At 39.5% G+C, this 27,302-nt stretch overlaps 1 protein-coding gene across 1 annotated transcript in view; it reads right to left on the bottom strand.

Moving 5' to 3' along the window:
• LOC145447974 (barrier-to-autointegration factor 1-like) overlaps positions 1-27,302 on the bottom strand; it is a 46,180-nt gene that overhangs the window by 13,750 nt on the left and 5,128 nt on the right. The window contains exon 2 of the mRNA XM_080326279.1: positions 13,561-13,684. Within this exon, the coding sequence (XP_080182405.1) occupies positions 13,561-13,684 (124 nt within the window). The remainder of the gene's footprint in view (positions 1-13,560; positions 13,685-27,302) is intronic.

The raw sequence follows: 27,302 nt of genomic DNA, 5'->3' as shown, positions 1-27,302 counted from the left end.
ATCGTTCATTGCTAACCATTCGCTAGGCTCAATACAGTTGTAACGATGTTCCACGGTTAGAATCGTTATGACCAAGGGGATTGGTTAGCAATTTTTACCTAAAATCGGATGATTTTGGCCTTGAAATAACAAAATTTGGAGATTTTTTGCCCTAAATATTTTTCAAATAGTTTGCCTCATGTGTTTGATGACTTTTTCATACCTGCTAAAAATTTCCACTTCCATTACACAAGATCCTCATCAAAGGGAAATCTCTACTTGTCCCCATACAATAGCAACCTAACTAAGACATCTATCGACTACTCAAGACCAATGTTCCCTCCAATTTATGAAGAGTCTGCACACACTCCCCAACTTACTGCGTAGACCCTTGGACAACAGTGCGTAACGAATAAAAAAAGGTCATCGCTTTGGATTTTTTGTGCGCAACTTGGATTTTATCTGCGCAGAGACCTTGTCAGCACTGCGCATTGGTGCACGTGTGCAGCTTAGAGGAAACATTGCTCAACACCTATCATCTGGAATGAATTACCACAATTTCCCCGTGAATAGCACTATAATAGATTCAAAAAAGACCTACCTAATCACCCCTCGTCGTTATAACATTGTTGTCCTACCTTGCCCAGACATTGCTTCATTGATCTCTTGCTACCATTGTTTACTTTTTCTCTTTATTCTCCATATCAACCATCATTTTTTACACCTTGATTGTGTAGAGTCAAGTGTACCTGTTTGATGTTGGTGTGATCAGACTAGTTGACCTTCATAGTTGTATAGATCATTCCTCTCTGATATCGAATACTTTTCATGCAATTTTCATGTACCGCCATTTTTGTCGTCTGTTTTTTTTTTTATGTATTTAGGTCTCTCTCTCTCTCTCTAAAGAACCTACTTTTGACAAGATTTTTCCGGTATTAATGTAACTTAGGTGTTTTCGCACGTAATGTTAGAGTTGTACTACTTATCTTCATTCCTCATTGGAACTGCGTCTGTTATTACGAAGTGGTTTGGCCTGAAAAAACCTTTTGACTTCGAAACTGACAAATTGTAACATTAAAAAAAAAACATTATTTCAACGAAATATTGACATATGGAGAATTCCAGTAGTTACATCACCGATTATGGTAGAAATAATTAAAATTTGTTGTAGTACAACGAAAGATACTTTCTTACATTGTCGTGTAGAAAGTGTCTGTCATTACTAAGTATTAGCTTGTGAAAAATGGTAAAAAAGAACGTGTAGCAGCAGCCAGTGTTGGGATCAAGTCACTACCTTCGAGTCACGAGTCATCTCGAGTCATTGCACATTTTGACTCGAGTCAAGTCAAGTCAATCGATTTTCGAAAATGACTCGAGTCTAGTCAAGTCAATCGTTGTTTGGAGGTGACTCGAGTCAAGTCGTGTCAAATCAAGTCAAGTCACGAGTCAAGTCACGATTCAAGTCAAATTGAATTTTCGAAGTATATGAAGATGCAAAAGCCATCACATTTTGCTACCTTGGTGAAGACGTATTCATTGGCCACTTAGTTTTAATCAGATAACGAATATAAAGTTAAATATACATACAAAAAGGGTGTTGTATCGCTCACGCACACGTAGAAATGTTAATAAAATACGTAAGTAACTGCGTATAGGTACATGCTACATGTCTGTTATTATTAATAGAGGGTCGAATACGAAGCCTAGAGAAGTCGAAACAAATTGATATGGTAATACGACACCCCTCCACACACCCGCGAGAAGGTAAACGCACAATCTATGTTCGTTCGATATTTATCATACAAGAGGGTTGGTAAAGGTGAACGGTGAGAACTGCGTAATGTAAGCACTGAGCCGTCTAAGAAACAGAGATTATTAGATTAATTAGATTAATCTACTACTATTACGACAACATAAGATGTGATCGTTTCGTTTGCGGTCAATTTAGTTGTGATGTAACAATGTGGGATCAGTGAAACGTACAATCAGTGAATGGCTGGTTGCACTCGTACGCAAGTGCCGTCCGAACATACATAAGATATAGTGATTCTATCGACACCGTTTACTTGATGACTTGAAATTGACTCGTACATTTTGCTCCGTGTCGCGAGTCAATTGACATTTCTGAAGCGCCGATTCAAGTCAAGTCAAGTCATTTTTGCAAAGTGACTCGAGTCAAGTCATACGAAAAGGTTGTCTCGAGTCTGACTCGAGTCAAGTCATGACTCGAGTCATCCCAACGCTGGCAGCAGCAGTTGTTCGCTAGCAACACTGAAGTTGTGCGTACATTGCTTGTGACACACCATGTTTCTTCTTTCAGACAATGTTGTCTACATCACAATTTTTCATCATGCGGTTCTTGGCATAAGAACCAATGCCGCAGAAGTCTTGCTCCAGTTAGGATATTGCGGTACGTTGAGCATAACATCATGTCAAGCTATTTGTTTCATTTGACCGTTTCTGATTCACAATAAGCAGGCAATGGGCTATTACAATGGTATAGGGAAAGTGTTGCATTTTAAACAAACGGTGTTTTAAATAAGGGCCTTTTAAATTCTTTTTGTTTTTTTCAAGTTGTTAAATTATGCCATAAATGTGAAAATATTTTCCAAATTACATGTTGTATGAGCCTACGGACAATTACCACCCGATATAGCCGACGTTTATCGATGTGGGATGGTTGGAACCTTCACAATAGTCGGTTCAACAATAATTGTACAGATCTTTCGTCAAAGAAGCGATATTTACCCTATATTTTCAATTGTCAATGTCAATCCAGCCACTAGGACATCACAATTGAATATTCGTGACGTAGTAACTTTAAAAAAACACAAACAGGATTAACAATGAAAATACGTATTAAATTAGATCCCTGTTTTAACCATGTTTGTTTTAAATTGATTTTTGTTTTAAATGCAACCCTAACAGTAGGCCTATAAATTAGGCTACAAGATGTAAACTGTCAATCGCAGATTTGGACAACTAGAAAATTTTCAGCTTTTCCAAATTAGATTAGTGTTGGAATTAGAGCTGCACAACATTTTCCAAATTAAATTATAATTAGAATTAGAATTAGAGCTATACAAGTTTTTCCTAATTCGATAAAAATTAGAATTAGAGCTACACAGATTTTTTACAAATTGGATTAGAATTAGAAATACTGAATTCACAGAAACTTGGACATTGAATGAAATTGTGAATGGGAAATAAATACAGTAAAAACCAGTACATGTCAAATCACAGTGCATTCCCATAACCATGAGAATGGTTAACGTCTGTATACCAAGCTTGGCTCATTTTGTACTATACCAGGGGTCAACGCAATCGTGGCCGGCAATCGGATTTGAGATATTGGAAGAACGCGAAATTAAGCATTTTGAAATGCTAAAATTGATTTCAGCTTTAAAATGTTGCTGTTGTTTCAAAATATGCTAAACAGTTTTGGCGATGGGAACAACATTCCATTGATGGAGAGTCAGCTGATATCAATAAACATATTGCCTAGGCGTGCAATGGCCCAGACAAGGACAAGACCGAGACCCTTAGACAACGGCATAGGACTTCCTCACAGGATCAATCTTTAAGATGAGATAGTCTTTCAGTCGTACAGTCTTACAGCCAGTAACATGTCTTGAGCCCCAATATCGATTCAATAATCGTTGGAAAGCGCTGTCGGGAATCGTGCGCAGCTATTAGTTCAAAATAAAATGACGTTTATGATCATTTTTTTTGTTTCTGTACTACTTAAATTAGCATCGCCCATGTTAGTCAGCACGGCGTTGTACTAACGCAAAGTTTTAAAAACTAGAATGTTGTTCGCATACTACAAGCTAATATGCTAGCAGACTAGTATTCGTCACAATAACTAGTATGACTATACGGTGTATGTAAGACGATGGCATTGGATTTCCCTGTGTGAGAGGGATATTCTTGTTAACACGCTGCAAAATGTCTCGCACGAGGCATTTTCAGGACAACAGTAAATTAGATTAAAATTAAATTAAATCATAGGAACATTTCACAAAGTAGATTAGAATTAGAATTAGATCATATGAGCATTTCTCAAATCAGATTAGAATTAGAATTAGACCATGGAAACATTACACAAATTACAATAAAATTAGATTACAGACATTTCGTTCGAATTTAGTGAAATTAGACAACTAGAATTGTCTAGTTGTCCAATAAGTCTGGTCAATTGATAAGTTCACCGACAGCGCATATACGATGCAAACGAGATGCAGGTTTCCAAATTTTGACGTTGTAAACCATTTTGAATTTTTTCGACCTAACCGTGCAACTTTGACATCTTCCCGACTCTTTTTATGTGTCAAAAAAATCGCCCTAATAAATTCGTACTTCGCGTCTCTGAGAAGGAACTGTTGGCTCAGTCAGACAAATTTTGTCACCGATATTTAAGCGGAGTTATGTAAATCACTACGATATCCGTCAGTTTTATCCGGCGATTAGTGTGCCTCGTTAATATAATTCAGTTCTAATGAAATATTACGTAGGCTACATTTCGATTTCATGACTCCTCCTCATAATTAAATCCTTTGGAAACTTCTCAAATTATAGACACATATCAGTCACTCCGTATAGGCGCACTTTTCTTAATGTAGTGCACACTTCCCGATCAGCCCTTACTAGCGCCGTGAGGTTCAAACGTTTGAACAAATAGCTATTGTTCAGTAACCAAAGGCTAGCCACCTTTGCGTGTCCCGACTAGCCTGCTCCCAAGTTGTGCCGGTCGTTAGATTAGAACCACGTCACAGTGATTTGCGTTGTGTGCCACTGAAACATGCATATTTCTCGATAAAACTCATGCAATAAATTACAACGGATTTTTCTCGTGACAAATGACTTGCTTGATAATTGCAAACAATCATTTCTATGTAGCGATACGCTACCATCAAAAGAGCAAAATGCGACTCGAGAGCTATAGGTTTCCGGCCGCGGAGTTTAAGTATAGGCCTGCGTTTGGTATGAGTGGCTGGATCGAAATGTCCTACCATAATCTTTAAAAAAAGATACTGGAAAAATGCATCATTGGATCTGAGTATATTCACGCTTTCGTGGGACAATGTGAATTTTAATACGACCGTGAATAGATCTACGATCATTATCTCAAGCTGACGCACGTTTTCGGGCCAGGCACGTATAAAGTGACAGAAACGAGCCAATCTATTACTTCCAACTTAATCACGTGATATCTCCGGTACAATTATCGAGAAGCAGTACAATATTGGACGATGTAAGGAGTTTATCTTGGTTTCCTGTAATATCCCCTTACTCGGTGCCACCGTGATGCTGCAAGTGGTCCGCAGTATTCTGACACTAGAGCAATTTTGATAAAAATTGTTTGGATTGATGTATATCCTGATATTTCTGATATTGAAATCACCAAGATTATCTTCAAAATACGAATATCGTAATGATCATCTATCATCACATACCGCACTCTAAATGAGCATAACGTTCGCGCCATCCCTAGTTTTAGTTACGTCATATGCCTTGTAGGCATTCTATAACACGACGAACATCAATTACGGATAGCGATCTAATAGGATTACCCAATGTCCTCCTTTATCTGGAAATCTGCAATGTCCTCCGAGGACGCCTAAACTTAGGAAGCATGGCTAATGGACAGATAGGCCTACAACTATAAAACAGTTGTAAAACGACAAGGAAACTGTGACGCATATGTTCGAGTGTGTCATTTGGGAGTAGGGCTGGGAAAATGACCCTTTGTTTTAGTACGCGTCGAGTTGCTACAGATTTACGGATTGCATGAGTGAACCAAGGCTTGGTCGAGAACCGGCGTTCTTTGCGCGTTAGTTTGCGAAGAGTTGCGTATTTGTCCAACAGTGAATTAATACAGCTAATTAATGGGGTAAAGCATTAGGTAATGTCACTGGGTTCGGATCTGCAGTCGCGTTGTAGGTCATTTAATGCTTCAGTAAGTTCGGATGAAAACAAATCAATTGAGAGTCTTCTATAGTCGCGAATAAAAGATATTTTTGTGTTAATTCCTTGATAGGTATTAGCAATCTTACAGAATATTGGCAGGTGATCAGATATGTCACCGATCAATATACCAGAGTCGTGCTGAGAGTAGTTTTTCGTAATGATATGATCAATCAGTGATTGAGACTTTTGAGTTACTATGGTAGGGTCATTTATCAGTGTTTGACAAGAATAGTAAGCTATGAGACAGTGATGAGCGGAGTCTGCTTTTCGAGACTCCGAGTCCCTCCGGCAACTTTGGTCTCTGAGGCAAAGTCCCTGCGACTCCGGGGATCCCAATCCCAGACTCCGAGATAACCCGGAGAATCTTGTCCAGTCCCCGAAATATATTCAGACCATTGTCGAAGAATCCCAATCGATGTTTTCGATAGCCTGTCTGATATTCATACCAGTTTTTTTAGTATCCGTGAATTGCCGAACAGTCGCAACATTACTTCTGAGAGTCAAGTTCTCTCCAACAAAATGGACAGTCAAGCTAATAGAACTGCGACCCTTTAGATCGGTCCACATATCTGTGGTGATGCCAGCCAGCCCATAACACTTGATAGCAACTCTTAGTTCCTCTGACAGCTTCTGCTTCAATGAAGCCTCCTCATCGAACTTACGTTTCACCGTAAATCTGGATGGCAAAACGTCTTCTGCACAACACCACGGCAAACCGGCACTTCTTCGGTATTCTCCACCCGGCGATCAGTGTTCCCCATGATCACCTTCTCCTTTGATTACTCGCTTACTTGCATTTCAACTGCGATCAATTCTTCTTACAAGCTTCGATATGTCTTCGAAGATGCGACGTACCACTTGTCAACTTGTGATGCTTTAGCTGAACATTGAAATTTTGACATCTCGCAAACCCAGTATACTGGCCGTTATTATCATGCAACATCAGAGTGAAATCCTTCCACACGTCACTCTTTTTCTGTATCTTAGTGAGTAACCCACTTGACGTCGACGGTGCTTCAGCCATTATATTAAAACGACGAAGGAAGACCAGTCAGTTCGAACTAACTACCACTAACACCACTGAAATTGACGATCACATCACAGGTTTCAGTAAATTAAGTTCCGCATCGCCATGAAACAGTTGATGGAACCATAGTGTCCTATATGGTGTCGACACAAGCAAATCGCACGGTTCAATGAAATTGTATCACGTCACAGTTTCCATTTGGCTACAGGCAATTTGACGGTGATTTTTGACCGGCTTGCCGAGCATTAAATTTGATGAATCGGGTATCAATCGAAAGCTGACTCTGCACTGATTACGAAAATATAAATTTTATTCCGCTCGCGGCCCTGGAACCCCCACAATCAGCCCCAAATTATTCATTGTCGAGTAGATTGGCAGTGTGACGCAACAATGCTGTCTGGCGAAACGAGAGACTAGCTCAAGAGCAAGGATGCGGCCGAGCGGCGAGAGTGGGATCAGCTGACGTCGCGGCAAGAGCAATGTGCAACCGCGCCACAGAGAAACGCTGCGCTGTTGATACTTTTTCTATGCGTTTCGGTACAAGCGAGCACACACCAGTCTTTCCTTGACTTGTAAGGGTGGAACTGGGTCCACAGAATGTATTAGGGCCCTACCAATTTTCGCGCAATATCCTTCAGCTGATAGAGATATGTAGGCTTCGTCTAAGTAGTCTACATTGGATATGTCAGATTATTATGATATCGATTGCCTTAGCCCGCTTGTCGCGTAGGGCTCCAGAGATGCGTGGCGCTGTTGATACTTTTTCTATGCGCTTCGCTAAAAGCGAGCACACACCAGCCTTTCCTTGACTTGTAAGGGTAGAACTGGGTCCACAGAATGTATCAGGGCCCTACCAATTTTTGCGCAATATCCTTCAGCTGATAGAGATATGTAGGCTACGTCTAAGTAGTCTACATTGGATATGTCAGATTATTATGATATCGATTGCCTTAGCCTAGGGTTGCCATACGTCCGGAATTTCCCGGACATGTCCGGAATTTCACTGAAAAATCGGCGTCCGGGAGGAATTTCTAAAATATGCCTAAATGTCCGGAATTTTGAAGGCTGGCAGTAGGCTTAAAAATTTTTCGTAAAGCAGCATGAACAATATTATTTTTAAGAAGATTTATGCTATTCAAAATTCTTTCTTCGTGCCGCGCGCGAATTAATGCAACGTATATTGATATCAGATGGAAACCACTAGGGATGGTGTGAACCTCTGAAAGGTTCAGGTTCGTGTGAACGCGAACCTTTTTGAAAGGTTCTGTGTGAACACGAACGTGAACCTCGTGACGTCACGTGACGTCATATTGCTAATTCCAACCCTATCTTTCAATGAAGTGATAGCCTATATTAATGTACTGTGCACGATGCCCAGCAATGCCACAATGCTGAAGTACATATTGACGTTTTAAACGTAGCCAAATGTATCAACTGAGGCAATCAAATGATATAATAATCCCATAAAATCATTATCTTCCGTCGCTTTACCAGTAATTTCGACGAGGACTTGACAGGGAATATAAGCTTACTCCTCAACGGTCCAGGCCATACCGGATAATGTTTCCGGCGTCTGAGTATTGCTACATGGATATTCAGCAGAGTGTAAAACGGGTTTGCTCCAAGAGCAAGGATGCGGCCGAGCGGCGAGAGTGGGATCAGCTGACGTCGCGGCAATAGCTATGTGCAATCGCGTCGCAGAGAAACGCTGCGCTGTTGATACTTTTTCTATTTGCTTCGGTACAAGCGAGCACGCCTTATCAGCCTTTCCTTGACTTTGAAGGGCAGAACTGGGTCCACAGAATGTATTAGGGCCCTACCAATTTTCGCGCATTATCCTTGAACTGATAGAGATATTTAGGCTACGTCCAAGTAGTCTACATTGGATATGTCAGATTATTATGATATAGATTACCTCAGCCCGCTTGTTGCGTAGGGCTCCAGAGATGTGTGGCGCTGTTGATACTTTCTATAGGCGCTTCGCTAAAAGCGAGCACACATTACCAGCCTTTCCTTGATTCGTAAAGGTAGAACTGGGTCCACAGAATGCATTTGGTCCCTACCAATTTTCGCGCAATATCCTTCAGCTGATAGAGATATGTAGGCTACGTCCAAGTAGTCTACATTGGATATGTCAGATTATTATGATATCGATTACCTCAGCCCGCTTGTTGCGCAGGGCTCCAGAGATGCGTGGCGCTGTTGATACTTTCTATAGGCGCTTCGCTAAAAGCGAGCACACATTACCAGCCTTTCCTTGATTTGTAAAGGTAGAACTGGGTCCACAGAATGTATTTGGGACCTACGAATTTTCCTGCAATATCCTTCAACTTATAGAGATCCTTCCGTCTAAGTATAGCTAGGTTAGTTATCCATAATTGCACATAGCTATTGCCGCGACGTCAGCTGATCCCACTCTCGCCGCTCGGCCGCATCCTTGCTCTTGAGTTTCTCTCTCGTTTCGCCAGACAGCATTGTTGCGTCACACTGCCAATCTACTCAACAATGAATAATTTGGGGCTGATTGTGGGGGTTCCAGGGCCATGAGTGGAATAAAATTTATATTTTCGTAATCAGTGCAGAGTTAGCTTTCGATTGATACCCGATTCATCAAATTTATTGCTCGGCAAGCCGGTCAAAAATAACCGTCAAATTGCCTGTAGCCAAATGGAAATTGTGACGTGATACAATTTCATTGAACCGTGAGATTTGCTTGTGTCGACACCATATAGGACACTATGATGGAACTGCACTGCACTAAACATACATGATGCATCACTGACGCACTGATCGACGCTCCTTGAAGTTGACTAAATGACTAGTGACTTCCAATTTTTAAGCTGATACATGATATCTGGAATTTGGAGTCTGAGACAGACCAGCAGCAGAAACTTGATTGCGGTGCTGATTTTTCATATCACATCAAAGTCATTTCTCAATCAAACCAAACATTACATGACGAAAATTCAGAAGAGTTCTGGATGACTGACTACGTCAATCAATATTGAAGGAAGCGTAGTTGAGTTGATGCGAGCAGAGCAAAGCAGACGGTTGTAGTTATTTAGTGTGGCTGTTCAGAAATTCGGAATATTCTGTTTTTACAGGGTAAGATCAGCTTACCTTAGTGATTTATGTATTGTTGAAATCTTTAAAGCGGGCTTAGATGCTGGTATGCCTCTGTGAGCGGATCTTACTAGCGAAAATTCATCGCAATGTCATTAAATCATGTAACACATTGCATAAGTTATTATTGTTTCCATTCAGATACTTGCATGTTGTATGTATATTTCTCACAGATATAAAGGTAATATTGATGTAACACTTATTATCGATATCTCTCACTGCAAATTGCAAGTACGATGAAAGTTGCGAAAAGTTATCACAAAAGTGGTATCGGATATTATCTTGTTTCAACTGATACCAACGTTGGGAATACATTTTCACAAAATGGACCTATTACTATATTGAATGTCATCAGGATAATGGGATATATTCCGTTATGATCATCAACTTGCTGGAAGAATCAGGGTAGCCAAAGGCTGTACCAAAGGGAAGCCCCGCTGTATGTTGCTGATTGTAAATGTTTCGCACAATTACTGGGGTAGCATGAAAATTAGTCACGAAACAAATACGCAAGGAGGAATATGATGTGACTATAGAAGACTGCAATGACAGCAACGTGGAAGATTCTGGAGATCTTATCTCATAATATGGTGACATTCAGCAGTGGATTCAAAGACTGCATCTCATTGCAGGGAGAAAATGATGCGCTGCGAACGATATTGGGTGTCTTCAAGTTTGTGAACTACAGACACTGCTCAGCGGAAATGCCTTGCTAGATCACTAGGTTACTCTCCAGTCCCCAATTGCAGTGCAGATGGCTGATTTTTATGCACTTGTCAATCATTTTTGCATGTTACCGGTCATATTACAACTTTACAAGGTGTCAACTGTCTGTGTTTTGGTTTGTAATCAATAGTGTCTTCTGGTCAAAGCTATCGAAAGATATCGGGGGCAAAACTCACAATACTCCGTAAAACTCCGGAAAAAGATCTGTTGTAAACTCCGACTCCACTCCGGGTATCACAAAATTGGCAAAACTCCGCTCCGAATCCACTCCGACTCCGCTCCGGTGCTCATCACTGCTATGAGATCGGCTGATTCCCTACAGCATTTATGTGATGTCTTAAGAAGATCTATGTTGAAATCCCATCGTTGGTAAAGAAAATCTTATGCTCTGCAGTAAGCTTTCCTAGGCAATTCTGAAGAGCTTCAATAAACTAAACCAGGGGTTGGTGGGGGTGTCTGTAGATAGCTTTTATGATAATATCAGATCATTTTATTGCAGATCAGGGGGGTCTCTATCAAGAGTTATTCGCAACTTTTTAGTTTTAGATCAAATTCAGTGGTAGTTGGAAGTTGGATACCACTACTAATGTAGAACCCCACTCCTCCAACTATGTTTGGCGATTTCGCATTTATGAATGAGTAGCCTAATCTTCTAAGCCAATTTCATACGGTAGGACAGAAGGTAGTCGAATTTCACTGATTGTAATTATGTCAGGCTTTGACTATAATCTGAAATTATTGAGGAAAGAATCGTTATATTCTTAGGTAGAGATCTCACAGTTGCATGTAATAACAACATAGAAGGACTTTAATCAAACAAGCATTTGAGGTGTTCAATGTCATGATAACTAGTACTAGTAGGTAGGCTCTTTCTTCGGTGACCAAAGGTATTCTTGTGAAAGTTGAACATTGTCAAGCAAAGAAAAAGGTAATATGGAGTTAACGCATTGAAAACAATAGTAGTTGTCTTCGGATGATCCAAGATAATTAAATTGAAGAATAGTCAAATTACTACCCTTTAAATGGAGCCAAGAATCACATAGATCCCAGTAAATAGCTCTCTGATTTGATTTACAGGGTTGTCAGCAGGAGCTGTAAAAACCTAATAGGCATGGCTACTATACAATCTCAATATAGTTCCACTTTTTCGTATTAAAGAAAAATGTTGTCGTATATGGCGTGCACACAAGCAAATGTCACGGCTCCCTGCGATCGGTCTACGTCACACTTTCCATTTGTCCAAAGGCAATTTTACGATGATTTTTGAATGACAAAATTATTGAAATTGGTATCAATCGAAATCTACCGCGGTACTGATAGCGAAAGTATAACTTTTACTGTGCTAATGGTCCTGGAACCCCCAAAATCAGCATCGAATGTTGCATTGTACCAGTGTTCGGTATTGTGACGCAACACTGCTGCTTGGAATAATACGGCGCAGCTGAGGAGCAAGTCTACACGATAGTGAGAGTGTGGATGCTCAATCGCTTGCGCAACAATGGCCGATACACTTGTGATTTCCGCTGCTCTTCACCTGCTCCGAGATGGCTTGGTTACGTCACAATACCAAACTCCGTTATAATTCCACATTAGATGCTGATTTTGGGGGGTACCAGGACCACGAGCAGAATAAAATTTATATTTTTGCAATCAGTACCGCGGTAGCATTACGTTGTTTCGTGTGTCATTTGTGTATTTCTGCTTATTTAATGGTCTGTGTAATCATATCATTATCAGTCTCGATTTCTTTCTCTTTATCAGTGGGTTTCAACCTTTTTGTCTTCGCGTCCACCCCCCTCCTTTTGAACCGTCACGAACCCCACGGACCTCCAAGTTTTGGTTAAACATTACCTCCTCTATTATCGTGCAACCATATGGGTGTCATATTTTGGAAATCTGATAAGAGGACGAATTTTCTGACTTGCAAAACCGGAGGAAAATTCTCAAAAAATGGTAAATCCTTTCCGTTCAACTTTCTCTCTCATTGCTCAAATTAAATTTAAATTTTTCCTTAACATTGTCAGGTGGTTGACTAAAAAAAAGTCAACTTTCCACTCAGCTCCCGAAATACCCGCCGGAGCGTCACTTCGGTGCGGAATTATACGGCATCTCAGTCGAATTTTGCTATAAATATGACTAGAAAGAGGACAAAAGTACAAAAGTCAAAAAAGAGGACAAATCGTAAAGACGTATGGTAACCCTATGGAACCATATCTATCATATGCAATTACTAATTGTATGCTGTTGATAGTAGTGGTAAACAACAGCAAAATGACCTTTCTTGAAAGTAACACCTTACTGTTGAAGTGTAAATTGGTAAGAATTTTTATTATTTCAAAACAAATTCTGTAGCTGCATTTCTTGGAATACGGGCCAGGTCTTAAAAATCATCGCCGCCGATTTTATATGAACGAGTACGTGATATCCATTTTCACAAGGATGGACGGCGGTGGCGACTATCAAGTGTTCAGCAAAGTCTGTGACACTATATTTTAGTCTAATTCCGTACAGACACCATGTTACGGATTAATGCACACACGGCATCCGTATACCGCGTGAAGTGAACAATTAAAAATAAACCATACCGAAGAACCATTTTGATTAGAATTTGACGTTGGAAAACTGATGCAACTGATTTAAGCAACCAATATCCACATTTCAAGTAAAGGTAGAAACCAGTTAGTGAATGACAATTATCACAAAGGATTACACTAAAAAAAAAGCATAGTACCCACCCTTCACGTGATTGGAACACGTCTCAGCATGATTTATATTCAAGCCAATATCCCTCTTCAGCCAATCCTTGAAACTTTCGCAATCCTCCTCCATCAGCAGATAATTGACGTACAATTGATAAGCCTGATAAAAAAGTTATCGGGGTGGTAAGATTTTATCAGTGTCAAGGACGTATTAATTTCATACATTCTGACTAATGAGGGAATTGAAAATCAAAAAATTAAATATCAAATCATGTGAGCTTATTCACAAAATCCATTTCATCACAAAATTAATTTTACTATAGGTTCAATATTACATTTTGTTGACTCGATACAGCCGACGTATATCGACACGGTTGGAACCCTCAAAATAGTCGGATCAATAGCAATATAGTACGGATATTTTGTCAAAGGAGCTATATTTACCCTATATTTTTAATTGTCAATGTCAATCCACAATGAAGTCACATTCGTGGCGTCATGTTTTAAAAAAACAAACAATAAAAAACATGTTTAAAACAAGGGCCTTGTTTTAAATATGCTTGTTTGAAATTTATTTTTGTTTTAAATGCAACCCTAGTTAGACGGGGTCAAAATAACGGAAAAACACACAAAGGACAAAAAGAGAAATACGGTAGCTGAGGAAAACCGTGACGCATTGCAAGAATGCCATCAGAAACAGCAGAAGGCAACAAGACAGATAAATAAGATCACGGATGAAAAAGGAAAAACCTTGGGGAAAATACAGGATACAGCTAGGAAAGCTAACAAAAAAGGACCGGTCTTGCATCTCATAAGCTGTAAAAGAAACCAGCAATAGCAACAAGAGGACCGAACTGCCAACATTGATGGAGTTGACATCGCAAAGAGGAGCCCTAGAAAAGGAGGCAAAAGATGCAGAGGTGGAAGGAGATGACGAAGAAAATTCAATTCTTTCAGACTAGCGTCAAATGCATGGATGAATGCCCGCCAGACAACGATATATCTTGACCTCTGCTGGTCATAGACCCTTATAAAGCGTCTCTGTGAAGAGTAAATTCCGACACAATTTTACTAGCATCAAAATAACGGCTCATAGTCAAGTATAGATTGCAACAAGTCCAATATTACCCGACGTATAATCCCCCACACACTTGAGCATCAGGTGATGGAATTTATGAAGAGCCATCACATAACGACATAACTAGGGCTGGGCAAAATCGAGTACCTGAGTGATTCGATTCTGAATCATGTAATATGCTTCGAGTCGAGTCGAGTAATCGAGTATCACCCATTATGACGTCATATCAGAATGTGAAACGTCAAAGTTCAAATATGTACCTTTTATGCCACCAAAAAGCATGTAATGCCTGTTATCCATCTCATAAACTTTGGTATTTTTTGACCATGCCGATTTAATTCCACTTGGTGACAATGTTGTGGGACAATCATGACTTCGGAAATGTGTTATGTGCAGTAATCTTCGTAGCTTTGTAAAATATGTTACGTATGCTACGATACCGCCGATCAAGGTTTCAAGGCTTCAACAGTGAAAATTAGTATTGGAACTATAATTCTCGTTGATAAATTATCTTTCAGTGGCGAGAAGCGTATAATTTCAGTACTCGAAAAAATCGTATTTTACCACTCGACTCGAATCATTAAAATTAATACTCGATTCAGAATCGAGTACTCGAATCATTATGCCCAGCCCTAGACATAACCAGTGGTGACATTTGGGGTGGGCGAGGTAAGCGGTTGCCCAGGGCAGGAACTCCTGGTTTATTTACACACTTTCTATCCCCCTCCTGCGTTTACGTGCTTTTTAAAACTATTTCCCCGATTTTCAAGTATTAACATTTTATGAATAACCACGGAAATCCTTGTATCCATAATGAATATGGTATTGTACCGTAAAGAAGGGTCAATCATCAAATCCTTATCATTTTACGAATGATCATTAAATCCATGCTCCAATGTAGAATATGGTCCCGTAAACAGTAACCCATCATTAAATTTCTGCACCCGTTACAAGAGCTCACTTTCATTTTATCATTTTTATCCATTATGGCAATACCTAAATGGCCCCATTCTACATTTACGTGAATGTTAGTTATCATTTTGAATGAATCTTATATTGCAACTATCCATTGTTTTTTCAAGCAACTTTTTGCAGCTTCTTGATTTTTCATACAGCCAACTTTTTACTGGAAATATTTGGTACTATATGCAAATAGATCGCTTGATTATTTCACTGTCGATTAAATTTGAGGTCATTTCTGATTTGACGTACATTCAGGCTAGACCATCAAGAATTATAATACCACTGGGTTATTTTTTCAGGCCATCGATTTTGTTAAAGTCACCAACACTGCGTTTTACTGCAGGGCCTTATGAATTCGGATCGATTCAAGTATCTTATACCCTAGTAATTTCAAGAAACTTGTCAATAAATGTGCCTTTTTGTACGAATTTTGTGAAAAATAAATGCACTTTTTACTGCAACTTTTATGAAGTGAAATCAATGTTGGGATGACTCGAGTCACTTTGCTAAAATGACTTGACTCGGCGTATCAGAAATGTGGATTGACTCGTGACTCGGAGCAAAATTCACAAGTCAATTTCAAGTCACCAAGCAATCGGTGTCGATAAAAGTCACTGTATCTTGCATATATGGTCGGATTGTTCGCGAAACGTTGGTGTAACCCGTGGGAGCGACCAATCATTCTATGATCGTGCGTTTTACTGAGCCTCCATCGTTCTCTCACAAACAAATTGACCGCAAACGAAGTAATCGAAGCTCACAGCTTACGCTGTTGTAAACTAGTATAGTAGAGTAATTTGATACCAAAATGGCTATTTCTGTTCCCTGTGCTTACCTTAACCAAACTTCTTGTTTTGTTGAAATTGAATTCGGATATAGTTTATATAGTCCTCAACAGTTGGCGCAGGCTCGAATTGTACCATATCAATTCGTGAATGGGTGATGTATTGCATCTTATCAATTCGTTTCTCTATTCTCTATTTTGGCTGGTAACTATAAACTGAGGCTCTGCATTCTGCAATTACTTATGTAGTTTAGCATTTTTACGTATATGTGAGCGATATAGCGCCTACTTGCGTGTATATTTAACTATATATTCGTTTATAGGTTCTGAATCAATGACCACTCAATATGTATTTCAGACAGCTAGGAAGATGCAATGACGTGTGCATGCCTCATACTTCGAAAAGACAACTTGACTTGAATTGTGACTTGACTCGTGACTTGACTTGACTAGACTCGACTTGACTCGAGTCACCTCCAAAATTCAAATGACTTGACTTTACTCGAATCAACTTCAAAAGTCGATTGACTTGACTTGACTCGAGTTAAAATGTGCAATGACTCGAAATGACTCGTGACTGGAGGGTAGTGACTCGATTCCAACAATACGTGAAACTATCCACGGATGTGACTGCAAACAAAACTTGCCCTAGGTGTTGCATATGACAATGTTTAATATTACATTCTTGAAATGGGCTACCAGTTAAATATAAAGATGACTCGACAGCATATTGAGTAGGGGAGACCGGGGACAATTGTAACACTTTTTGTATTTTCCAACATTACGTGTTTTTCTCGTGGAAATTTCACTTCCAAAGTTTTAAATAAAAAAGCCAACATTTCGATAGTTGATATAAAAACTAAATTGGAACTCAATCAACAATCAATCATGGAAATTTTGGGTCGCAAAAATCGCTGCTCAAATGTTACAATCGCCCCGTACCCAGGGGCAATTCTAACACCCTTGCGGGGCAATCGTAACAGTGTTATTTATAACTGAACACAAACGAAATGAACAACGAAAACGGAAGCACAAATTGTAATATTGCATGAAACTAAAGGAAGAGACGTTTGAACGCTTCCAGGCCACGCCCCATCGCATTTATGGCATCTGAATGCAATATCACCCTTCGTGTCTTGTTCAAGCTTAAAGTGTACAAGAGACACATTCATTCCATCATCTCCCTACACATATTCGGCCTCTTCTACCAAGGTTTTGTTGTTCAGCGTGCATAATGGGTTGGTCCTTCGGTCACCTGCGAATGTGCGACACCAATCTGGCTAACATATCTTGGTTGAATGGGCCGATGATAGTATGGCAAAACGAGGACGCAACATTGTGTGGCGTCAAAGCTATAATGACATTCTTCTGTGCTGTACAAAATTAAAATAAATTGCTCACATCAAATATCAAAACGTAAGTGGGCCATGATCAAAGTCAGAGGACGAGAATTCAGTCATGACCATTGAAGTTCGACACACCAAAAGTCGATCAACATGAGGAAGGGTGGTTGAATCACGAAAATAACCGAACCGTCAGATTCACATCAGCACTATTGTATGGCCGTTTCGACAGATGATCATGTTAGAATTGCTATCGCAAGGTAGTATCTGTTCTAGTGAACTTCTGGCTGTTGCAAGATTATTCTGCAGTAGATGAATGGTAATACCAACATATGAACAAAGACATTTAGAATTGATAACATATTGTAACGGGGCAGAAGTAACAGAGTGTTACGATTGCCCCTGACACGCTTGGCCATGATTAGTGTCTCAATATGGTACCTTCCCGGCGATGCAAGTCCTATTCTTTCTATCATCACGGTAGACTATAGTAACATTGTTCCAGCTACATATATTACGTTGTAACTACTTGAGGTACTATTCGTCTAGACAAATTATTCCAGACCAGAAAAACTTTACTCAAGGGTCAAAAATTTCGTTTTTTGCAAATTATTCCGGGGTTTCGCATCGTAGCTCAACGTAACTCCAGGTATAATAGGAGAGATAACTATTGCATGCGCACTTAAAATATCAAGCTGATTTCTCCATCCTACTAGCGGCGAGGTCGATTGTTACATTTGCCCCTAGTTACATTTGTCCCCGGTCTCCCCTATGGTACACTCTTCAGTAGGGCTGGGCACAATGATTTGAGAACTCTAATCTGAATCGAGTATTAATTTCAATGATTCAATTCGAGTAGTAAAAGACGCTATTTTCGAGCACTGAAATTATACGCTACTCACCACTGAAAGTTAATTTATCTACGAGAATTATAGTTTCGATACTAATTGTCACAGTTGAAGCCTTGAAACCTTGATTGGCAGTACCGTAGCATACGAAACATATAGTATAAAGCTACGAAGGTTACTGGACGTAGCACATTTCAGAATTCATGATTATCGCAAAACATTGTCACCAAGTGGAATGAAGTCGGTATCGACGAAAAAATACCAAAGTACCTTTTATGTGATGGATAACAGACATTGTACATATTTGAACATTGACGTATAACATTCTGTTATGACGTCATATTGAGTGATACTGGATTACTGAACTCGACTCAAATCATATTACGTGATTCAGAATCACTCAGGTACTCGATTTCTCCCAGCCCTACTCGTCAGTTGAGAACCGTACGATGAGTTTGGTATCACTCATTTAGGCCTATATGCCATGTTTAATTGGTAGCATCAATGTCTCCTAATTACTGTAGTCAAGTAGGTATCTGGGCTGCTACTATGCCGCAAATACATGCTAAATGTAAGTCGCGATCTCAGAAAAGGAAGTTGGTTCGGATTCAGAAAGAAAGTGACAATGCAAATTTTAGACTGCTACACAAATATTTCAAGCCATTTATATCAGCTCAGGAATGTTCTGCATTACGTGAGGATGATACTGTTTTCCTCCAATAATATTGCCTTATTGACTTGAATGATGTTGGCCTACATTGCTTCCCAATACGTATATGGTATATAATTGTAGTGGACATTTGTCTATCTATGCTATGTGAGGCTTTTTAGGTTTAATCCAACCAGGCACGTTCTTGCAGATCGTGGAACTATAGGTACAGTTATACCTATGGCTCTTCACAGGTAACACCAGTGCTGATGTGTTCCTGTGGTATTACTAGTGTCGTAACACATTGCCGCACATTTTGTATTTATGCCTAATCATGCAACAAAATCTTCTTCGTAGAAAAACGATAGGCCTAATCCATCACCTGGCTGAAACCTTGACGTGATGTGCTCGCTTATTACTAATGTCAGCAAACAGCTATCTAGATTTATGTGGTATTCGACTTTCAGTTCTCATGGTATACCATTATGTCATGATACATCCAAAATTTCTTCTAAATAGGTAGGTGTCGACACGCGCTATACCTCACCTGAGTCACTTGTTTTCAAATATGACGAGTCATTTATTGTACTTTAGCAAGCAATTTAATTATGTTGTATGCTGAAAGTTTATCTTTTTGAGGGGAGCACTGACCAGTGAACTGCCACATCATGATGAACGCATAATGTAATACCGGAACAGTCTATACCAGGCGTACAACAATTTAAGTTTCCTCCACCGTTAGCATAGGCGGGTCTGGGGGGCGAAGAGTAGCCCCCAGAAGTCTCGATTATACAGATGAGGGGGATGAAAGTTTCGCCCCCCAATCGTAAGGCATAATAGTATGTTGTTGTAGTAATGATGTGCATTTTCAGTTTATTTCAATGGATTGGCACTCCCCAATCTGCGTCCATCAATGTTGAAATAAAGCGATATAGAATCTATATAAGTCGATATGCATGCTTTTGAATTAGCTGGATGGTGAGATCCAGAGGTACAATGTAAACGAAAATGGTGTGTTTTCGCAATTTACTCTCTAGCGCAGGCCGTATTTCAAGTCATCACACCTTTTGGGTACTAAATTCGTCATTTACACCAATGCTAGTGGGTTTGAATACGCCTAATACACCCATACCATACCATTAAAAACACACCCCTAGGATTGTCATTTTGGGTGAATTACACTGGTCAACACAGGTTCTGTTGACTTTGATCAGACAATTGATTTTGACTAACTTTTGGGAACTGAATTCAAAAATGGCTTCCGTTACGTTCACATCAAGTTTTTTGGTTAGGCACCCACCACATTGTCGCATAACCCACGTAATAGCACTGCTTTTAACATTTTGGATTGATTGTATAAAACGTGTCAAAAACTATAAGCAGTCGAAATTAAATCAATATAGACTTCAAATAAACATTTGTACTGCATTATTTGGTTGATTTAGACTGATATTGCTTCTACAGGACAGACAAAGTGCGAATTTCAGGGTCCCAATTTACGCTAATAACCCATAATGCTGTAGGTTGTCTGGTTTGATACTCGAGCTATAGTCAGCTAACATATGTAAGCTCCAATCTACTCTGCTATCTTACCCCCATCATCTTCAGATGTTAGGGGACATTTTCTCCTTTCCCATCTCTGACTATGTCAAGGTTTTCGGAGAAATTATTTAGCTATTTTAGCTTTTTTGAATGTCTGCTGTCCGACATAACCAGGCCGTGTCATTTTTGGCATATGCCAAAACTGCCAAAAATAACTTATTTTTGGCATTTTTCGATTTTTATTTTTGGCAGTTTTGGCATCGTCCTCTAAATAGATAGTTTCAGCCTCGAATTAGTCCCAAAAACGCTTTATTTGGGCTAGTTTGTCAAAAAAACACCACAAAATGTGCGGCATCTACGTATAATCAGTGCCAACAAACAATAAGAGAAGAAAAAACCTAACGATTTCATTGGTTAATTATATCAAACGAAACCACAAAATGTGCAGTATCCATCGGAATCGGTGCCAATAAGCAAAAAAAGAAAGAAAAGCCTAACAAACACGCTCAACAGCTGATTGTCAAAGCTGTTGAATCGACTTAAATCGTTTGCACTGTAGCAGTGCTTCCAAATCAGGTAAGCTAAGTTTCTCCTAAATTCATTTCTCGTCCAGCGAATCTGGGAAATATCGGCTTCAACAGTAGCCGCTGAGGGAAAGAATGTTGCCAGTTATCCACAAAAGGTTTTCAGAGCTTCAAGATCTTTGGAGGGCCGAACCGGCTTCCATGCATCATGAAAAGAGATCACTTCGCCAGTGCCATCGATCTCATCGTGGAAATAATTTTCTTCCTGATCCTTTTCCAGGAGTTTCATGTGCTGTCTCTCAACACATTCTATTTAGTAGCCCGACTATCATTTCTTCTTCAGAGTACCGATATATTTTCTGAGGACATTTTTTCACTTCAGGTGGCTTTAATATTACCAACTCGCATGGAAGAGTCCTTGGAAGGTTAGCTTGTTTAAGAACATTGACGCAACAAGACTGTCTGGCAAAATGAGACTATGCAGCTCAGAAATAGCCAGACAGTTTGTTGCGTCACAATGTTCAACTCGATCACGATGCAAAAATCGTGGTTGATTTTTGGAGTTCCAGTTCCATGAGCAGAATATAATTTATATTTTAATAATCAGTACTGCGGCAGCTTCTCATTGATACCCGTTTTATCAAATTTAGCGCTCGACAAGCCGGTCAAAAATGGTCGTAAAATTGCCTTTGGACAAATGGAAAGTATGACGTAAACCAAAAGCAGTGAGCCGTTCAATCTCGCTGTGCCCCCACCATTTAGGACATCATGCTTTCACCCCTAATGGGTTGGCTGGACCCAGATTAAGAAACCTGCCTTTCACAAACGATCTTCTCGCTTGTTACGCGGTCCTGTTAACACAACACCATGAACGAAATACACTATTTGGCAGTCCGTGTTATTTTTGGCATTTTCAAATTTTTATTTTGGGCAGTTTTGGCATCTGGCTCCTGAAATGCCAAAAATAACACGGCCTGGACATAACCCTATGGCAATGACACATGTGTATCAGGGTTACATGTGCAAGTGAATCCTTGTTGTCTGACCACTAAGAAAAAAAAATATTTCAAATCTTACACATATGATCCAATCGTGTTCGTGATATTGCAACAACTCAATGTTTTTGTATTATTCTCATGTTTCTGTATTATTCACTAAGACTAACTGAGTGTGCAATTGTTAATGCACCGAAGACGTTGCCATTTTGGAGAATGCTACACTTTACGATCCTTTTTGAGCTAGGCTACCTCTAGGCATTTGCCATTCACTTGAGTTGAAAATGGGGATCCCTAACTCCGCCAGTAATCCATGGTAACAGTATCATGTCAATGCCTGTATCACGACAATACACAAAGCTATCGAAAGTAGGCCTACGAAGAAAAGGCTGTTTCTCCTCCTAATCGAAAGTGATATACCTTCTCTACCTTGCCAAGTAATAATTTCTTACTTCGTAAGGATGTTAAAAGTACCGAAGATTTTTCTTCCAATTTTCAAAGCTTCTGTCGGATCAATAACTCGTGTTGATGGAGTACGTTCTGAATCATCTTCGATTTCAAAATCTTCATCATTAGGCCTGCTATCGTCAAGATCTTCATCTTGATCAAAATTATCGAGCGTATAGGAGTTTCAAGATACACTGGATAAGCTGAATGGAGCATTGGACCTATAGCTGGTAGTAAATGTAATGTTTTTGTTCTTGCTTTATCCTGCAGTTTGCATCAAATATGTGTGTAAAATATCCTCGGATGATTGCATCTTCTAACCAAAAATGGGTCTAAGCATCGACGTATATCGATACCAATACCTTTTTTCTTAATAATTCAATCGAGCCTTTGCCTATATAACTTATTATACGGTAAATGTATGGATTAATATGTGGTATGGAAAACTAATATGGCCAAATTAGTGAAAATTTGCATATTTTCGGAATATGTCGTAGAGCAAAAACTTGACGTGATGGAAGAAAACCGGCAGCATTTTTGGAATCAGCATGCCAAAATTAGCCTAAATCAAGTGCAAAATCAAAGTCAAAAATTTTTTCGTTCAAAATTGTTGTCCAGTGTTATCAGTGATTATACCTTTTTTCGGGCAAATATGAAGTTTGGGATTAAATTTGCGCTGCGCTTTCCCAAAACTTAACTTTTGGAGTGTTAAATCTGTGTCTGTCAGAAGCCTGGATAAACGGACAGGGGGGCGACAAGTGTGCAATGTGAAGTGCATCCTTGTTAAAAAATTCAGTCGAATCATTGTGGTGATAACTGTATGAGCAGTGAGCACTCATCTGCTGTGGCAAACTGTAGGTCGTGTAGGACATTGTCTTTGGCGGTGAATTATCAATCGAAAGGGGTGGTTTGGCCCACTTTATTGTTGTTCGTGTCTTCAAGGCTTTTTGGGTGGGCCTATTTACATTGTTGGAATATAGCATTGTTCGCTGTTCAGTCTTTATGGATCAGGTTTGATCAATTCAATTTGCCTACGACTATAGCTTAGGTAAAAAATAAGCATTCTTTCTATTAGTTCGTGTGCTACTGCTACATCGACATACGACGTCAAATGAATAATAGCTATGACCGCGAAATCATATTGTAATTCACAATTACCGTATACTGAGATCGATAGTATATATACTACTATATACTATGACCAACATATCTCAAGTGTGTGGCAAAATACGGCATAATGTGAAGTTGCCACGAAAATGGTTTATTATTTCTTTCATGCCACGTCAAATGCACAATTGTACATGTACGTACACGAACGGTACAAAATATCTCAGGCCTATTCCGCATGGCATTAGTGTAAAACCACAGTCAGGCAGATTTAGGGTATTTAGAACTGGGAATAATGGAATAAGGTAAATTTCAGCCATAAGTTACGTAGGTATTACGCAACACGTTACCGCATGGGCGTAATAGGGGCAAAGTTTTCCAGACAAAAAATCTCAAGGGGCTACAGAATTTATCTGCACCTTCCAGGTTACTTTCATACCTATAATGTTATGTTATTCAATACTTGGTAGATTTTGAATTGCACAGTAAGAGTAAGCCAGCTTCACCGGCAATTGGCATACAGATTTCGGATCGTATCGATGGTTCGATCTATTAAGATGAATATAGTACGTCAAGACTTCTTCAGCTTACGATGATATAATCTGCAGCTTCATCGCTATTAAATCCATATTTCCGGTATATCAATTATAGCATACAAATATTTCGAAGATCCTTAACCTCGTTATCCCGAAATATTGTTATGGAATCATTTAGTCAATTGCCGCATCATAATGGAACATATAAACCGTCGTCACCAAAGCAGCTGCTGCGCTATAGTTTCTGTACCCCTATCGAGTAAACGTATTGGTTGTCGTGAATCGGTAAAGAAAGCCACTTTCGAGATTCGAAATATCTGGATGGTGAGTTATTCCTCGAAAGGGTAATATACTGTAAAGAACATTCGCTCCGTTGTTTTTCCCGTATAGATCCGATTCCTTGTACTCAGTGTTGCAGTTGTACTGTACGGAATTATCTGTACCCAGTAGAAATTTTAAACTTAGGCTACCGGTAGTGACCATACATTGAATTCACATACATTGCTGTATCACCAGTACCGTGACCAATCTCCAAGATACAGTATATCAATGGATCCAATGTATATATTACTAGGGTGGAGTGAAAATGATTTTATTTAAATCTAAAAAAGGAGGTTCCTAAATGCCGACAAATGACCTAAAACTTCAAGAAAAATTGATTTTAGGGGATAGCCCCCATTTTCCAGCCGGCAACCCCCCAATTTCCGCGCTGGAGGGGGTAAAATTGCCCATCTCGACAACCACTGGTCGTAGAGTCATGATATATAGCTCAAAAGCTGCAGAAACATCATGTTCATATAAGTCCTAAGAAGAAAGTTTTCTCTATTGTGAATACAAAACGAGTTACAGCCAAAAAACAATAAAATATTGAAGCGGGTAAATGGCGGGAGTAAGTATGTTACATGTTAGTGTGATTTACACAAGAACAGCAAAATAAATCAATCTCATTATGTAAAAGCTCACTGGTAAGGGCTGTTACTCCATCTGCATGATAATGACAATTCTGCTTATTGTTAGATTCAAGGACTAAATACTATTAAGGCCGTATCAGACGAGGCGATGCCGGCGATGCGTTAGTGTTTGTTTTTATTATCGCTGCCATCGGCCGAATCGCCGCCGATTTTAATTGACAGTGTCAAATAACTCGGCGACATCGCCGGCGATGAGAGAAGTGGGAGATGCGCTCATGCGTATCCCTATATAAACCGGTGTCGAAACTTGAATAGCGTCACTTTTGCTCAAGCCGTTTGGCGGACGGACCTTCTGGCGCAATATTGCGAAACGAATTACTGCGATGTAGTACTAAATTAGTGAGCTGCTTCACCCAGTATAGGCCGGCGTTGCAAAATCGGGTGCACCCACCACCTTCGAGTAGCACCAGTACGCGCACGTTCTTCTGCAGATATCATGGCAGTCAAAACTCGTGCTACTTTCAACTTTTTTGACCTACCCTCACAAATACCATGCTACCATGGTTCCGAGAACGTTTCATTCGACAAGACATTGCAGCATGAACACATTGGACAGGCATCATAACCATATCGCAGAATTAGTTTCGAATATTTTCGGCTAGTTGTTACTTTTTTCTGGATAATTTTGACCAGACGTAACTCTTGACTTCAAGTCGAAAGAAAAAAATCGTTAGCTCGACAACCAAAACGTGTAGCACTCTAAAGTTGTTCTGTCAAAGGTCCAAGCAAATATAAACCAGCCAACTCTAGGCCCTAAATGTATCTAGCCCCGCTGCACAATTGGGATTCTTTGGAATATTTATTCTGTTCGGATTTTCTGGATTATGAACAAGATTTTTCGGATTTGCATGGGTATTTGGATGAGATTGTTCGTATTCAGAAGGAATGCTCCTCAGAGACTTGAGCTGTCGGATGGATTCGGATTCTCAAAAATCACTATCCGCCCATCACTGATCATAATACGGTAGTATGTACATTGTACAGTGTACCTGAACTGTACTTCAACAAAAAACCGATTCGCAGATGTCAATCATCCCCGAGCAGGTTCAAATGCAACGGGTCAACGACTTCTGAAATTAATCAAGTGCAACGATCTCTCACATGATAGTAGAGAAATTATCGGCCGACATCGCCGGCAGCGCCTCGTCTGATACGGCCTTTTGTGGCAGACTCTTACTCTGTAAATGTGAAATCAAGTATGTTGTTGGTGAGTATTAGGCCTATACTTTACGTATGAGAGTTGCAAAATTACATTCCAACCAGAGGTGGTCAAAGTAGTCAAGAAAGCTACTCAAGTAGAAGTAGAAGTAGCGACGAAAAAATCTACTCAAGTACGAGTAGAAGTAATTTTCCTAAAGCCACCAAAAACTACTTGAATTAGAAGTAGAATTTACTGACTTCATATCTACTCAAGTAAGTAAGTAGTTTTGAAAACAGTCTTAATTCGTTCGCATGGACTGTCAAAAGCTGCAAATTGAGCTATGCGAAGGTGCAGAGATTTGTATTGATGCATCCCGGGAGGTATCAATTTTCGACAAAATAAGCATTCTTTCGCATCATGGGATGGAAATTATAGTATTGATATGAAAATGCGAAATTAACCCTTTGTTTACTAGAAGACCCGTTTCAGAGAATATCATGACATGGCGCCCTCCCCCATATTATAAGGCCCCAAGTTCAGGCGACAGCTATACGTAGAAATTGTATCAGATACGGTTTCAACACTTTATGCGATTGGTATCAGACATGGGGTAATCGCGATTAGTAATCGTAATCAATTACGACGATTACAGCATTTTCTAGTAATCGTAATCGCAATCGATTACATTCGAAAAAAATCCGAAGTAATCGTAATCGTAATCGACTACTTCCCATATCTAATCGATTTCTCTGTGAAAGAACGATTACTTTTTATTTGTACAAGGACTATGACATAAACTGAACATTTGTTAACAAGGAATTGAAGGAAGAGATATTATACAAGTTTCGTG

Source organism: Botryllus schlosseri, chromosome 1 (genome assembly GCF_051294905.1).
Source record: "Botryllus schlosseri isolate E-star chromosome 1, Bs_hap1, whole genome shotgun sequence".
In the NCBI taxonomy this organism is placed as follows: Eukaryota; Metazoa; Chordata; class Ascidiacea; order Stolidobranchia; family Styelidae; genus Botryllus; species Botryllus schlosseri.
The sequence above is the reverse complement of the archived record's forward strand: the minus strand, read 5'-3'. Positions and strand labels throughout refer to the sequence as shown.